This window comes from Globicephala melas, chromosome 16 (assembly GCF_963455315.2).
Source record: "Globicephala melas chromosome 16, mGloMel1.2, whole genome shotgun sequence".
NCBI lineage: Eukaryota > Metazoa > Chordata > Mammalia > Artiodactyla > Delphinidae > Globicephala > Globicephala melas.
Genome location: NC_083329.1, coordinates 801,330 through 816,993, shown reverse-complemented (window position 1 = coordinate 816,993; position 15,664 = coordinate 801,330). Strand labels below are relative to the sequence as shown.

The following is a 15,664-nucleotide window of genomic DNA, read 5'->3' as shown; positions in this document are numbered from 1 at the left end:
ATCGTGATGATCAATTCATTTTCCTTTTCAAACATTTTAGATTCACCTTATTGAGGTATGATTTTCTTACCTAAAATGCACCTTTGTTCAGTGGACATTTTCGTGAGTTTTGACAAACGTATACACCATGTAATACCACTACAATCGAGATCAGGAATGTTTCCTTCTCTCCAAAAAGTTCCTTCCTGTGCCCCTTGCACAAAATCCACCCGGGCCCAGCAACCACTGATCCATTTTCTGTCACTGGAGAGAGAGTTACCTTCTTCAGAAATTATGTAAATGTTGTCACCCCTTTGTGTGCGTTTGTGTCTGGTGTTCCTGAGCCTGTCTTATGTCGTTTCTGTTACTGAATAACAGAATAATAGAACAATAATAATAATAGTCCATTGTGTGCAGACTCCAGGATTCTTATTCTGGCCATTTTCTTGATGGACGTTGGAGTGTAAAAAGCGTTGCTCTTTTCATTTTATTAACGGTGTTTCTCAAAGAACAGAGTTTAAAAATTTCGATAAAGTGCAATGTTTTTCTTTTTCATTTATGAACAGTGCTTTTGGTGTCTTCTCTAAGAAATCCTCACTTGCTCCAAGTCTCAAAAATGTCCTCATGTGCTCCTAGAAGTGTCATAACTTTAGCTTTTGTGTTTGTGATCCAGTTTTAGGTTAATTTTGGTATCGTGTGCGTCAAGGTTTATTTTGTCTCATATGGATGTCCAGTTGATCCCAGCACTATCCACTGAAAAGACTGTTCTTTTCCCATTGAATTAGCACCTTTGTCTAAATCGATGACCACGTCAATGTGGGTTCTCTGTTCTGGGCCATTTATTTACGTGTCTGTCCTCATGCCAACAGAACTGTCTTCATTTCTGTAGCTTCATGGTAAGTCTTGAATCAAGCAGTGTAAGTACCCAAACTTTGTTCTTTTTCAAAACTCTTCTATGTATTTTACATTTCCATATATATTTTAGAATCAACCTGTTAATTTCTAAAAAAGAATTCAAACAAAAAAAGCCTTCTGAGATTAGATTGGGGTTGAATGAAGTCTATGCATCAATTGAGGAGAACTGACACTTTAGTATCTCTGAACCTTTCAACCTACAAACATGGCGTATCTCCCCATTTACTTAGGTCTTCTTTAATTTTAATCCTCCATGTTTTGTAGGTTTCTTGTACATCTTTAGTTACATTTATTCCTACACATTTTAATTTTCACGTTACTGTAAATGGAAATGATTTAAAATTTTATTTTTCTAGTGTTCATTTCTGATATATAGCCATATAGTTGATTTCGGAATATTAACTTGTATTCCATGACCTTGTTAAATTCACTTATTCAGTGACATTTTTTGTAGATTGCTTAGGCTTTCCTACGTAGATGATCATGCTGCCTGAAAGCAAAGGCAGTTTTACTTCTTCCTTTCCAATCTGTATGACCTTCATTTCTTTTCCTTATTTTATTGTACAGACAGCTCTTTCGTTCATGTTGAACAGAAGGGGTGAGAGTGGCCACTCCTGCCTTGTTCCAAGGCTCAGGGAGCAAGTGTTCAGTCTATCAGCACTAAATACGATGTTAGCTGTGAACTCTTCCCAGATGCATTTTATCAGATTTAGGAAGTTCCCTTTATTTTTAGTGTGTGGAGAGTTTTTATCCTAAAAAGGATGTTCCATTTTGTCAAATACCTTTTCTGAATTCCTTGACCTCATCACGCAAAACTGGAAACGACCTCAACTTACAACACTAGGGTGTCACTGGTCAGGTGAATGGCAAAGTAAATACTTCACATTAATAACACATAGGGAGAGTTTTCAGTGGTGCCGAGTGTGCAGGAGGGTCAGAGCGCTGGGGATGGGGCTGAGTGCTACGGAGATGGTGAGATGCTGGGGATGTGTTGTGAAGTCCTGAGGGGCTGCTTCCCCTTGTCACACTCTGTGTACAACTCTCTTGTTTCAAACATCCTACGGTGAGCGTTTGGCTTCCACGAGGAAACGTCCAGTAAGCTGGCAGGGCAGCACCTCAGCGAGTGCCTGCGCACGTGTTCCCTGCCTGCTCTCCTGCGGGAACCTCGGGCTTCCTGTGGACCTTTGCCGTCTTAGCCATGGTGTCCAGAATAGCACACAGCACAGAGAAGGTGCTCGATAAATGTCAGCTGAAGGAATACATGAATGAATGGCTGGATGGAGGTGAAGCCCGCGTGATGCTGCTGGGGACCAGCTGGGCCTGGAGTCCTGGCCCCGTACCAGTTGGCATGTGAATCTGGACAGCTTTTTAATCTTGAAGGCTTGGTTTTCTTATCTATAAAACAGGGATACACACCTCTTAAGACTGCTGTGAGGCCCAGAAATAAGAACTGCAAAGCACCTCGCACACATCCGGTGCTTGCGAAGCGATAGAATCACTAAGCTGGTTAATGAGGAGCAGCCAGAGAATTCAGAGGGAAAGAAGCCTCCCTGGCTGGGATGAATTTGAGGCCGGGGAGTAAAATTCCCATCACCTTGCTAATGGCAAAAAATACCTCTGGCTAAAGAACCGAGTCCAGCCCCTCAAAAAGAGGACAGAGCCCTAGATTCCTTGCACTGTGCGTCCAGCCAGCCTGTCTGCCTACAGAAGATTAGCTTGAGTGAGTCAGTTAACCTAGTGTTTTTCCATAAACAGAGTAAGGTTGACCCACCCTGCAGGAGTATTGAAGATCGATTATTCAATGATTGAAGCACATCGTGCAGCTACAAAGTACCATCTATCTGTCCATCCATCTGTCTCTCTGTCCATCTGAAGAAGAACTCTTTTTTTTAAAATTTTTATGAATTTATATATTTAATTTAGTTTTGGCTGTGTTGGGTCTTTGTAGTTGTGGCTCGCAGGCTCTAGAGCGCAGGCTCAGCGGCCATGGCTCACGGGCTCAGTTGCTCCGCGGCATGTGGGATCTGCCCGGACCAGGGCACGAACCTGTGTCCCCTGCATCGGCAGGCGGACTCAGCCACTGCGCCACCAGGGAAGCCCCTGAGGGAGGATAACTTTTAAGCCTGTGGAGGAGGAATCCCAGCTGTAAACCTCTCAACCATCGGCTAATCTGAATCCATAGATAAATTGGTTACTATCTTAAACGAAGTAAACATGTGATACACTTAGTGGCTAACATACTGTCCTTTTTTAAAAAAAAGCTTACAGCATATTGCTGTTTAATCAAAGAATTGGGTCAGCCTCCCTCCTGGGAGCCCAGAGGGTGTCTGGCTGAGCGGGCCGGGTCGCAGTGGGCTGGCTCCCCTGAGGAGCCCCTGCCGCGGCCCGGGCTGCCTCCACCTACCCTCCGCCGCCCTCGAACACTGAGGGGCTAAGCCAGGCCTCTCCTGGGCCAGGAAAGCAGCCTTTGCAGAACGTCTTCTTTCTCCTCCTCTTGCTTCTTCTTACTACGATTGCAAAGGTAACAGACATGGAACAGTGTTCCAAAGGTAAGAAGGGAGTCAAGCAAAAATGATTTTAGGAACGTGGCTTCTAACACAGGTGGTCAATGTTCCACATCTCTGAAAGTTGGAAAGCCCTGGCCCCGGGCATGGTGATGGCTTCGGCGTGTCATCGATTCCTGTGATACATACTCACGGAGTGTTTCTCTGTGACAGGCTGTGCCCAGGCGGTGGGGGAGGGGAGGCAGTCAACAGGCAGAGGGGAAAGGAGAGCCTGGCTTCCATGGTGAGATGGGTGATATGAGGGGGATGCATGGGGTGCGCTGGGGGCGCTCAGAGGGGTCTGATGGAGGAAGGGGCATTGGACAAGCCTGAGCAGAAGAGGCCAGTCAAGTCACCTCTGGGGCACAGAGACGAACACGGTTGCCATGGCCTTGACACGGCCGCGGGCCCACGAGGCAGCGCGAAATCAGGGGTGTGCGGCCACCCGCTGGGTTCGAGGTGGCTCTGCCCTCAGGCGTGTGCGGCGGTCGGGCACATGGCTGAACCAGGAGACAGCGATCACGGTGAGCACGGCCCCAGTGGGCTGCGTGCACAAAGAGGCGCGGTCTGAGGGCCTGGAGGGGAGGGGCCCCGGGTCCCGGGGCAAAGGCTGGTTGACTTTAAGGAGTGGGTTAGCAGCAAAGGGAGTGGAGACATGGGAGAAAATGGTGGATGATGGAACCACCCAGAGCGGGTGGCCAGACGGAGGAGGCCCAGCTGCTGGGGGCCTCAGACTGCAAATGTTCCCCTGTGAAGGGTAAGGGCATCCCTGGGCAGGGAGGACCCGCTGGCGGCTGGGAGAGGGGGGAAGGGGCGCCATCTTGGAGCGAGGGGGCACATGTGCAGAGGCCAGGAGCTCCGGTGCTCAGCGCAGACACCCCCTGGGACCTGAGCTAGGGCCGTGGGGCTGGAGTTTCTCTAGTTAATTTTCTCTGATTTAGGTGCAGTCTCAGAGTGAGTGTGTGTGTGTGTGTGTGTGCGTGCGTGTGCGTGCGCGCCAGCGCATGTGTACCTATGTGCCGGTGTGCACGTGGGCAGTGGTGTTTCTGGGCCACAGAGGGCTGGGGAGGGAGTAAGAAAACAGCTCGAGGGGAGGGGAGGGGAGGAGGCGAAGCCATTTCCTAGGAAATAGGTCCCAGGCATCAGTGAGGCCCTTGCATTTGGCTTCTGCTAAGGGCATCCCTGGCATGTGCTGCTTTTGTAAAAAAGTAAAACAAGAGATGCTGTGTCAGTCAGCTCATGCTGCCGTAACAGACTGGGCAACCTAAACAAGAGAGGTTTATTTCTTACAGTTCTGGAGGCTAGAATCGGGGATGCTGTTCCAAAGGGTTCTGTGTTTGGTTTGTGGACTGCCACCTTCTTGCTGTGTGTTCCCATGACCTCTTCTCTGTCCTCTGTTCAGGGTGGGAGGCTGTGGGTGAGGGACAGCAGGTGCTCTGTGGTCTTTCCTTATAGAGAGGCCAACACTGTTGGAAGAGGGCCCCACCCTTAAGACCCCATTTATCCTGAATTAGCCCCCAGGAGGCCCCGTCCCCACAGGCAGCCACACTAGGGGTTGGGCTTCAATCTACGAATTCTGGGGACACATTCAGTCCACAGCCGACAGCTGCTGCATGGACGGGACAGTGGTTTTAAGTGAAATGGGTTCAAGTTGTCAGGCTGAGCGGTCGCTGTAGGCAGGAGGGGATGCCTTCCCTACAGGGCCCGCAGCCCAGGGCCTGCGCCCCAGGCCCTGACAGGTGGTGGTGTCGCCTGCCCTAAGGGAGCAGCGCGCACATCTCTCGTCTCCCCTTGGACACTGTCCAAACCGGCGCCGTGGAAAGGCGGCCGCGCGGCCGAGATGGGCCTTCAGAGCCTTGAGAACCGTCCTGGATACGCGGTCAACGTCACCTGCAAAGACCGGGTGGACAGAACCTAGTGCCACCGTTAGTGTTGGTGGCTACTTGTCATTTTTCACTGCACTGTCCGCGCGTCTCCCGTCACCAGTGGCCATTTCATTTCCGCGGACGGCCTGGCGCGGAGGGTGGGCTGGGGAGACCCCACCGACCCCAGCGCGCCTGCTGCCTTCAGCCGTCCGGTCCGGCGGCCCGGCCTCGCCGCCCTCCTCTCCGTGGGTCCGGCGCAGTCCGCACAGAGCCACGTGCTCCCACCGCAACCCCTGCCCGGGAGCAAGGGGGTCGCGCCCGGTCGAGCCCGGAGCAGCGCGCGGCCCCTTTAAGAAGCGCCGTCGAAGCAGGGCCATGACGTCATGGGGTGCGGGAGGAGTCAGTGCGCCGCCGCGGCGTGGGGTAAGGCGGGGCAGTCGCTGACTGACAGGAGCGTGGCTGCGAGCGCCGAGGCCTTCGCAGGAGCGCCCCGCGCAGGCCCCACCCCTCAGGCCCTGCCTCGATTCCACACCCCGCCCCTCCCACACCCTCTCCGCCTTCCCCGCAGTCCCCGCCCCTGCAGTCTCACCCCGCCCACATGCCCCTCCCCTCCCCAAATCCCCGCCCCGCCCCGCCCCGCCCCTCACATCCCTGTTCCGCCCCCTCGGGCCCCGCCCTGCCCCTCGTATCCCCGTCCCACCTCCCGCAGGCCCCGCCCCCGAAGCCTGCCACGCCCCCTGGCGGTCCCGCCCCACCCCCGCGCTCGCCCCGCCCCCGGCCCGGGCGGGCCTCGTCTCAGCTATCGGCAGCGGCGGCGCTGCGGGAGCTCCGGCGGCCGCGATCCTAATGGCTGCGCGCGGGCCGCGCTGAGCGCGGGCGGAGAGCGACGGGCGTGGGGCTGCGGAGAGCGAGAGCGAGCGCGGCCGGACCCTGGCCAGGCCCCGCCCGACCGGCCGAGCCCGCGATGCGCCCCGGGGTCTCCCCCCGGCGCAGCTGACGCCGCGGCCCGCGGAGACCCCGGCCGGTCGGCCCCGAAGAGCGGCCACCCCGGCCCAGGCCGCGATGGCGGGGAAGGCAGCCGCCACGGGCACCGCGGTGCTGCTGGTCACGGCCAACGTGGGCTCGCTCTTCGACGACGTAAGTGCGGCGCCGGACGCGGCACCCTGGACCCCGGACCCTGAGCCCCGGGACCCCGGACCCCTGTCCTGAAGCCCGAAATCCCGGGACCCAGACACTGACCCCAGAGCCCCGGGACCCCGGACTCGGGCCTGAAGCCTGGGACCCTGGGACCCTGGGACCCAGACACTGAGTCCTGAGCCCTGGGACCCTGGAACCGAGACACTGAAACTTGAGCCCTGGACCCAGGACCCCAGCCCTGAACCCTGGCCCTGGGCGCTGGAATCCTGGTCTCCTGGTCCAGCCTTCACACTCCATAGGTTGAACCCGGAGCCCAGTCCCTGAACCCAGGTCCCTAAACACCAGTCCTAATCCCTGTCCAAGGTCCCCAAATCCTGGCCCCCGAGCCCTAGTCCGAGGGCCCCATACCCTGAACCTGGTCCCAACCCTGGTACAGAATTTTGTCCCCAGAAGCTCAGCCCTGAATCCTGGTCCCCAAACCGTAGCCCGTGTCTCCCGAGCCCCAGCCCCTGACTTCTGGCCTGTGACTCCCGACCCGGCCCTCCGTGGCCCTCGCCCCTGCCCGTCTGCTTGCTTTGTCTGCAGAGCTGTCTGTGGCTGCTCGGAGGTGTAGGCACCCTCGTTTTACCTTGTAACTTAGTAGCTGTCTAGTTCTCAAACAAGGGGTTTCTGTTGAAAGCCCTGGAGGACTTTATGTTTCTTGTCTGTTAAAGAGAAAGATGCAAGAAGCTTTTCAAGGCCAGAGAAAAGGATGCTGACTGCCCAAGGCCTTTACCTTCTGAGACCTCCCACCCAGGCACCCGAGGCCTTTGGGAGAAGAGTCTGCCAAGGCCCGGCGCTCCCCCGGCTCCCGAGGCAGGCGGAGGCTGACCCAGTTCGGCGTTGCAGCCACGGTGCCACCCCGCTGTTGGTACTTATACTGCCAACCCAAATAAAGCAGAATGTGGCTGCAAGTGGCGTGCTTGTTTAAGAAAAAAAGGGTGATGGCCCAGATGGAGCCTGAGGCGGCCTCGCACTGCCCGCCCCCTCCTCCCCCAGCTCCTCCCGCGGTGAGGGTGCGGCCACTGACCACGCAGACCACTGGTGCAAACATGACTTGCATCCCTGCCTCTTCCGAGCCTCCCTTTGCTGGCAGCGAGCATGGGTGGGATGTTTCTGTAGGCTAAGTTCATGTACAGGCGAGGTGTGATTTTATTAATCAAAGGTAGGCGCTGTTTTTGTGTTTTTCTTATTTTAACTTCCAAGCGCCATGTATTATGCTTCCCTGCTGGAGATGAACTGCGGGCCCTCTGACTTGGGCACAGACGGGACAACTTTATCTAGTTTCGCGATCGATCATTTTCTACAAAAGTGCCCGGTATGGGCGTGCGTCTGTATGTTTAGCATTCTATTCTCGGCTTTGCAGTAACATCCACGCTAACATGGTTTTACTCAGATGATTCAGATCCGTTAGCTGTGGCTTCAAAGCCTCAGAAATGTCAGGAAAATGAAGCACGGTGGGGGCATTTCAGTCTCAAAGGGAGAAGAATTTTGCTGTGCAAACATTCTTTCCAGTAATCTTTGATTCCAAGTTAGAGCATTTTTGTTGTGTTCCGACTGTATACACACACTTCTCTCTGTGGGCATTAAAGTGGATCCCTTCATTTACTTTTGTTTAGCAACAGGTTCTCTCTGAGTCTTCGTTTTTCTTAAAGGCTGTATGGAGTTTTGCATCTTGTTTGTATCGGGAAGGAACCTTTGTTTTGGTAAGCAGTGCGTGGGTTAATTCTGCAAGGTGGCTTCTGACTTAAGGGCCAGTAGAGACATATCTGTCCTCACCCACAGCTTTCTTAATGTGTGCAGCTTGGTCTGGGGCCGCTCTTCCCCAGTGGCCTGGAAAAGCAGGGGTGGGTGCTAACCAGTCCCCTGTAGCATGGCCGGTGAGAGCAGCCGATTCTCGAGTGAAGGACATTTTAGCTCCTTGGTTTATAGTAGGTTTCAGAAGAGCTGCTTGGTGACTCTGTCTTTGTGTGGCATGTGCCCCTGTTGACCCACTGTGCAGACGGTGGCCCGGCCTGGGCAGGGATTTGTTCTTGCCCAGTTTCATCGTCTGGAAACCAAGCTCCACTGTGTGGCCAGGCCTCACAGTGTGTGGCATCGGCCTCTTCCTGGAGGGTGCGGGCCGAGGAGGAGGGGTCTGAGTTAGAACCGGGCCCTGCTGGGAAGGGCGGGCCGAGGAAGAGGGATCTGAGTTAGAAACGGGCCCTGCTGGGAAGGGCGGGCACTGTTGCCTTTCGTGCTCAAGTGACGGGTGATGCGTATCTGCTTCCGTAGTTTCGTGGTCTCCCCTCACTACCTCTTCTCCATCCAGAGGCGATCCCGTTAACGCTCTGGATGTGGACTTTCACCATGGTTTGGCCCTGACGTCCTGAGACCCCCAGGGCGTCTCGTCTGGCGGGCAGCTCTTTCCTCGTCTGCCCGCCCGGCTTGCTTGGGTCTGGGACAGTGCGGCTACCTTAGTCCCCACACAGGGCCCTCGGGTCGCTCCTCACCCTGTGATGTGACACACGAGGGGGTGGTCACCATCCGGAGTACATTGGTTCTCAAACTTTTACCCCTTACACCCTTAGAAATTTTGGAGAGCCCCACAGAGTCCTTGGTCTCGTCGGTCATAACCACCAGTGTCTGCCAGGTCAGTGGGTGGACCCTGAGGCAAGTGGAAACTGAGACAGTTTCAGTAGCTCTCAGAAGGGTGATGTCATCGCATGTCACAGCCCCGGAAAGCTCCACCGTTCGTGCTTGAGACGGCGGGATGGAAAGCGAGCCACGGTGCTGCACTGTTGAGGGCATAGCCGTGACCTGCCGAAGCCCTGACCTCCAGGGCCCCTGTCTGAGCTGGGGCCCGTCCTGAGCCTGCGGGGAGGGGCCTGGCCTGGCTGGGCTGCCTGGGCCTGTTCCAGGGGGCCCCCAGAGAGCCCGGAGCTCTATACGGCAGTCCCCAGTCGGGCTGTGCTGCCACCCCCCACCCCGTCGCTGGCAAGGGGTGGCTAGGCTTGCATACCTAATTGCTTTGCTCGAGATGGCTGGATTTTTGACAAGGGAGGTTTCTAGCTTTTGGTTCTTTACGTGGTTTTGTTGTCGTTGTTGTTTTGCTAGAAGTGAACTGAGAAGGTGGATTCTTGCAGGCTGTCGTTTCAGAACTCAGTCCCACCCTTACATGGTAAGACTGTTTCTTGGGAAAGAGACGTAGCCAAGCGGTAGGATTCTGAGAGCACAGCTCGCTCTTGGGTGTCTGCCTGGAGGACCGTTGTCCTGCTGCGTATTCGGAGCTGAACGTCAGTTTGGAGCTGGTTCCCTTTTTGCCGGGCCAGCTCCTGAGCAGCCCCTTTTTCCGCCTGGACCTGGGGACGGCAGCTCGCTGCGCATGTGGCTCTGTGTCGGGGGTCCGCGAGCCCCTCCCCTGGGCTGGGCACCTCGGGCACTTGTCCTCTGTCTCCCCCGCCCCAGCCCCGTGTGTGTGTAGGGCCTCCGCCGTCCATCCCGGGGTGCGGGGGGCCCGCTGGGGCCTCATCGGGGCCAGCCTCGGGTCCGGGCCTTCTCACTTGCTCTAATGGTGTGGATCCCTCCACTTCTTTGAGGAATTTCGTTTGGTGACGGCTTCACTGAGGCGTCACTCGCACGCACGGACTTCACCGTGTAAAGCGTACGACTCAGTGGTTTTTAGTGTGTGATCAGAGCTGTGCTACTGTCACCGCAGTCAGTTGTAGAATTTGTTTTGTACCTGAAAAAGGAACTCCGTATGCCATAGCTGCGCCCCCCCCCCCCGCCCAATTCCCTCCATCTCCCCTGAAACCCCCACAGCCCCTAATGATCACCAGTCTGCTTCCTGTCTCTGTGCATCTGCCTGTCCTGGATGTTTCACGTAAGCGGAGTCATGCACGCGGGCTCTGCATCTGGTACCGTGTTTTCAGAGCTCAGCACGTCACTCCTGTTGGTGGCTGAGCACCGTCCCACTGTACGGCTGTGCCCTGCTGTGTATCCAGCGCCAGGTGATGGGTATTTGGGCAGCCTGCGCCTCTGGGCTGCTGTGGGCGTTTACTTCCAAGTCTTCGTGTGGGCGTGCTTTGCTTCCCCTGGGCACATTCCTGGGGTGGGGACTGCTGGGTCTGCGCTGGCGCGTGTGTGGCCTCTCGAGGAGCTGCCCACTGCTTCCCCGCGTCGGCCCCGCCCTGCGTTCCCACCAGTGGCGCACGAGGGTTCCGATTCCTCCGCGTGCTCCGGTGCCAGGTGTTAGCTGTCTTTTCTCGAAGACTTGCATTGGGCCCCCCACCTCCCGGCCTCCTGGGGAGTTAGTTTCTCTAGTCTCAGGTCTTTCACTAGCATCTCTTATGTGGATGCCCAGGACACAGGGAGGAGACCCAGACCCAGTGAGGACCGCCTCCCTCCTCCTGCCTTTGCCTGGGAAGGTCCAGCGCTTTCGGCCAGTGCCGTGAAGCAGGGGCCGGTTCTCGTCAAAGACATTGGGTTTTCCAAATTTCGAATTTTGGAGGCGGTTCCTCTGCTGTCCATGCAGCCCCTGAAGCCCCCAGGGGCTCTGCTGTGCTGGGGCAGGGGTGGGGCTGAGCGGGCCAGGCCTCTTCGCAAGCCCCTTTCTGGGCTCTCCCGGCCCCTGTCCCGTGGGGATGGCCGCGGGGGCATGGCCGCGGGGAGGTGTCTCCACATTCTTCTGGCATTACTGCCTCTGACCTGAGATCTCAGTGTCCTTTCTCTGTGGGAACTTGGTCTGTTTGCCCCAGCTGGGGCCTCTCCGTAGATGGGGGCCTGCCCGTCCCGTCCCCAGGGTGGCGGGGTCGGAGGAGTCGGTGGGCTCACACCGGTGGTGTCTCAGAACTGCTTCCTCCACGCTGGGAGGCTGTGCCTGCGCCCCGCACGCCTCCGCCCAGCCCCCACCCAGCCCCGACGAGCTCCTGTTAGGCCTGCCTTGGACGCGGCTGGAATTTAAACCGACGTGCGGTCACCCGTCTGGGGCCATGCCTGCCTCGTGGTCCCTCCTGCCCTCGTCCCCGATCTCTGCCGGCCCTGGATCGGCCGCGAGAGCGCGCTTTCATCTGCAGCGCTTCCCGCTTTTACTGGCTCTGGAGATGCTGAGGGAGGGTTTAGGTTACTGGTGGGGGAGGTACTTCTTAGGTTTGAAGTCTTAAATGCTTTGCGTGTCCTGAGTCCAGAGGAGTGAGCACTGCCGGGGGACCTGCTGGACAGCCCTGGAGGATGCTGACACGGGGCGCGTTCACGTCCACTGCCTCTCAGCCTGCGCCACTCCGCGAGCTCACGCTCTGGGCCCACGTCGTGAACTCCGTCAGCACGTGGACTGCGTGCCCTTCTGGGAGTGAGCGGGCAGGGGAGGAGGGGCCGGCGCTGCTGCTCTGGGGTTGTCTCTGGTGGGAGTCTCTTTCTGAGGAGAGAGGCCCCTGCTGGGGGTGATGCCATGTGTGTCGGGTCTGATTCGGAAGTTACAGGACTCGGACCAGGCCTGCCTGCCCGCAGCTTGCCCTTGTTTAAAGAGCCCCCTGTTTGACCCGAAGGGAGGGATGCGGAAGCCGGGGAGGCTGCCCGGGGGAGGGGGCAGGGCTTGCTAAGGGACTAGGGTGGGGTGCCTCCTTAAATGTTGACCTCCTCAGTGTTTGCCCCGGCGGGCGGGAGCATCTCCTGTTGGGAGGTGAGCTTGGTCCAGGAATGGGGTCCAGTAGGTGGGGGTCAGCACAGGGCCAGGAGGCTAGTCAGAAAGGCAACGAAGGGTCTGAGCGGAGTCTCGGTCACCTGTCTGTTGTCACTTCTCGGGATGCGGCCCTGCTCTCCCTGTGTTTATACGGGGGGGGGGGGAGGGGGACCCTTCTGATGTGAGTGAGCTGAAGGAGGATGATCGTGGGCCCGGGGAGGAGAGGAGTGGAGAGAATGTGGCGAGTGGCCCAGGTGGACACGGACGTGACTTTCGGGTTCTCTCTTTTGTTGCTGCTTCGGGTAATCGGGGCACACGGGACTCTCCTGTCTGAGCCTGAGAAGTGTCCAGACGTGAGCTCCTCTGCAGGCCGGGGCTGGGCAGGTCCACTCCCAGCGTGGCTCTGAGCTCGTCGGAGAGCTCATCCTGACGAAGGTACCGCCGAGAATGCCGTCGGGTCTCGTCTCTGGTGGTGAGCGAGGGTGAAGCAGCAGCTCGTCTGGGATGTCTGGAGTGTGGGACCAGCACAGGGCCACCACCCAGCCGTGTGACTCCAGAGTTGGAGCGGGCGGGGTAGCCTGTGGGAGCCCCGTCCCTGTGCGTCTGGGGAAGGCCGGGCACACGTGGGCCTCTGTTTGGGAGCATCCAGGCCCTTGTTTAGTCATGGTCCCTGCGTCTGCTTGGCCTCTGGTGATTAGACCTGTTTTCTAAACCTTAAATTTTGAGTTTACAAGGTTTGTTTTGGGAGATGGATGTGGCCCTGGGACGGGGCATCCCCTTGGATCTGCTGCACTGCGGGGGGCGGGGAACAGTGTGGAGGGCTCACGGCTCCGTCGTGGGAGGAGGTGAGCAGGGTGAGTGAGGTCCGTGGAGGCATGGCGTGCGCCATGCACACCTGAGCTGAGATGCCCCGGGAGGCGGCTCAGCCTGCACAGCTGTCGGCATCTGAGGATCTGGGGCAGGTCAGGGAGGGACCAGCCTTGTGCCACGGCTGGTCTTGGTGCTCTCACACAGCAGGGAGTTCCCCGGCTGACGGTGTGCCTTGACCATCAGGGAAGCACGCTGGTGCCGACCAGGCTCAAGGAGTTCTGGGTTTCCCTTGAGTAAGAATAAGCCAACTCCATTTCTGGAAGCATGGCTGTGGGGTCATGATGGGTCATCGTGACCTTAGGCCCTTTTTTTCCTGGTCCTTTGCTGAGCAGAACGCCCCGAGCTCTGGCCCCGTCTGAACTACCCAGGACACCTCTTGGGTCTCCGGCACTGCAGAGCCCACGCTGAGTCTTCCTCCCTCTTCGTGCGCATCCTGGCCCGGTCACTCACGTCGTGCTGGCCTTCCCGGCTCGTCCGACCTGCGAGCACGGGAGCTGGTGTCTGGAGCCGCATCCTGGAGGTCGGGGGCCCCCGTGTCCCCCCTCGGCAGAGTCTGGCCACAGCCCTGCTTTCAAGACAGCCCTCAGACAGCCTCCTTTTCTGCCCCGCCTCTCAGGGCCTCTGAATGATGAGCAGTTATTCTAGGAACTGAAAGGGCTGTGAAAGCAGAAGGCCCGGCTTGGGCCTGGGTCTCGGTGGAGGGCAGCTCCACCTTTAGTGCCTGTCCAAGACGGTGCACTCCAGGGTCTGCGGGGACGAGCGGGGACGCAGGACAGCTCCACCTCTGTGTACACGTGACGGGGCATGTGATTCACCTTTTTATGGCCATTTGCACGTCAGGGAGTGTGGAGTGACAGCGGCACACTGGCCGCAGCGGGGCAAGGAGGGAATGGATGCCCTGGCGGTCGTGAGGCACCTGTGCTGGCGGGGCCCCGTCCTCTCCTTCCCCACAGGGCCTCCATGGGCGGCAGTCTTGTCCTCACCTGTGTCCAGGGCTGAGCTGCGCTCGGGCTGCTCCCCGCCTGCGGTCCTGACGTGTGGCTCCTGCCCTCGCCTCCCGCGAGCACCTGCAGCTGTCCCGGTCCCCGCTGCCCGGACGGAACACGCGTCTCCGTGCTTTGGCCTAAACCCCTCTTTTCCCAGGAGCCCCCCAGCCCCCGGGAAGGCAGGATCGCACCTCCCTCCCGGCGCGGGTCACCGTGCCCAGCTCTGCTGCCTTGTCCGCCCCACATCCCTTCCCCACCTCCAGTAATTACCAGCTTGGGGCTTTTGTCATGTTTCATTACATTCGGTTGTGCTGGCCTCTGACCAGCAGTGCAGGGGCGGGATTTGGGGCTCTGCCCTGATGAGCGCAAGGGGCAGAGCGGACGTGGCTGTAGGGAACCAGAGTTGCTGCCAGCCTGCTGGTTGCTGGACCCCCCTGTCAGAGCTGGGCGGGGACTGAGTTGGGAAAGGCGCGTGCCCCACTGGCCTGGCACCTCGCGGGCACCGGGGGACCAGTGTTAGAGCCGCTTTCGGAGGTGGATGCCTGGGCTCCGGCTGCTTTTTCCTTCTCGCTGGGACAGTCTGGTGGAGGCACGATTTGCATCTCGCACGGTTCACCCAGCGTAAGAGTACGGTTCGATGGTCTTCAGAAAATGTTTGCCATCGCTCAGCTGTCACCACGGTCCAGCTTGAAACGCTGCCCTCCTGGCCTTTCTCAGAGCTCAGCCCCAGCCCCTGGGCGGCTCTCCCCTCCACCTGCCCTCACCGCGGATCCTGCAGCACCGACAGTCCGTGGCCCTCGTGGTGCTTCTCCTGCTGAGCGCTCGTGGGTGGAGGCACCGGCAGCGGACTCGGGGCTGTTCCCGGCTGGGCTGCTGCGCGCGGCAGGGTGCAGCCTCTGGGTGCCAGGCCTGGTCGTGTGGCGGGTGAACGTTTACCCTTTCTGGGCACCGCTCGCCTGCTGTCAGAGCGGCGGCTCCACTTCCCGCCTCTGGCTGCGTGGGCTCCAGCTAAGTGTGCTCCGGCCCCTCCACGCGGGGCCACTCGTGCTGACGTCCCTTTGATGGTGGGTGTGGGCGGAATGTCCTTGTGGCCTCTGCTTCTGAACAGTAGGCCTCCCACTCAGATGGACGGTTTGCCATATTTGTGACAGTTTTTGGCAAACTGTTGACTGGGTTGACAGGGGTGACTCCTTGGGGCTGTCGCCCTTCTCACTTCCGGGGGGGGGCAGAGGGTGCCAGAATCCCCCCCAAGAGGCCTGCTTTGCCCCGACAGAAGGGGGCTGTGGTCACGGCGCACCTCTGAGCACAGTTCTGCGGGGGAGGCGGGGCGAGGGCGGGGCCGCTGTACGGCGGAGCCCGGTGTGGATGGTGGGACGGCATGTCTCCCTGCAGGGCTGGCGTGCTGGCCGAGTCCCACGCCCTCCCTGGAGGGTGCTGACTAGTCTGTTCGAGGGGGCAGTGGTGGCGAGGGCTCCCTGGAAGGGACTCGGGTGTCCTCCCCGCCCACTGTCCCCGGACATGGGGGACACCACCCCAGGTTAGGGGCAGACCGTGCCTCTCCCAGGGGAATTCTTTTCTCCCAGCCCCTGAGGTGTGATGGCCCATCTGGGGGGCTGTCCTCCACCCCCTCCCCTTTGCCTTTCTCCCCCGGCTGAGTGGCTGTTAAGCCCAGTA

General features: G+C 58.4%; 1 protein-coding gene across 3 annotated transcripts in view; it reads left to right on the top strand.

The window, feature by feature from the left end:
- The first annotated feature begins 6,105 nt into the window (after positions 1-6,105).
- Positions 6,106-15,664, top strand: part of INPP5A (inositol polyphosphate-5-phosphatase A) — a 179,590-nt gene continuing 170,031 nt past the window's right edge. The window contains exon 1 of one of the 3 annotated variants that reach the window (XM_030832149.2): positions 6,106-6,439. In XM_030832149.2, coding sequence (XP_030688009.1) covers positions 6,365-6,439 — 75 coding nt within the window. In that variant the 5' untranslated portion in view covers positions 6,106-6,364. Of the gene's footprint in view, positions 6,440-7,536; positions 7,644-9,620; positions 9,639-15,664 lie in introns of those variants that run through there. The other 2 variants (XM_060285981.1, XM_060285980.1) reach the window with 2 other exon arrangements.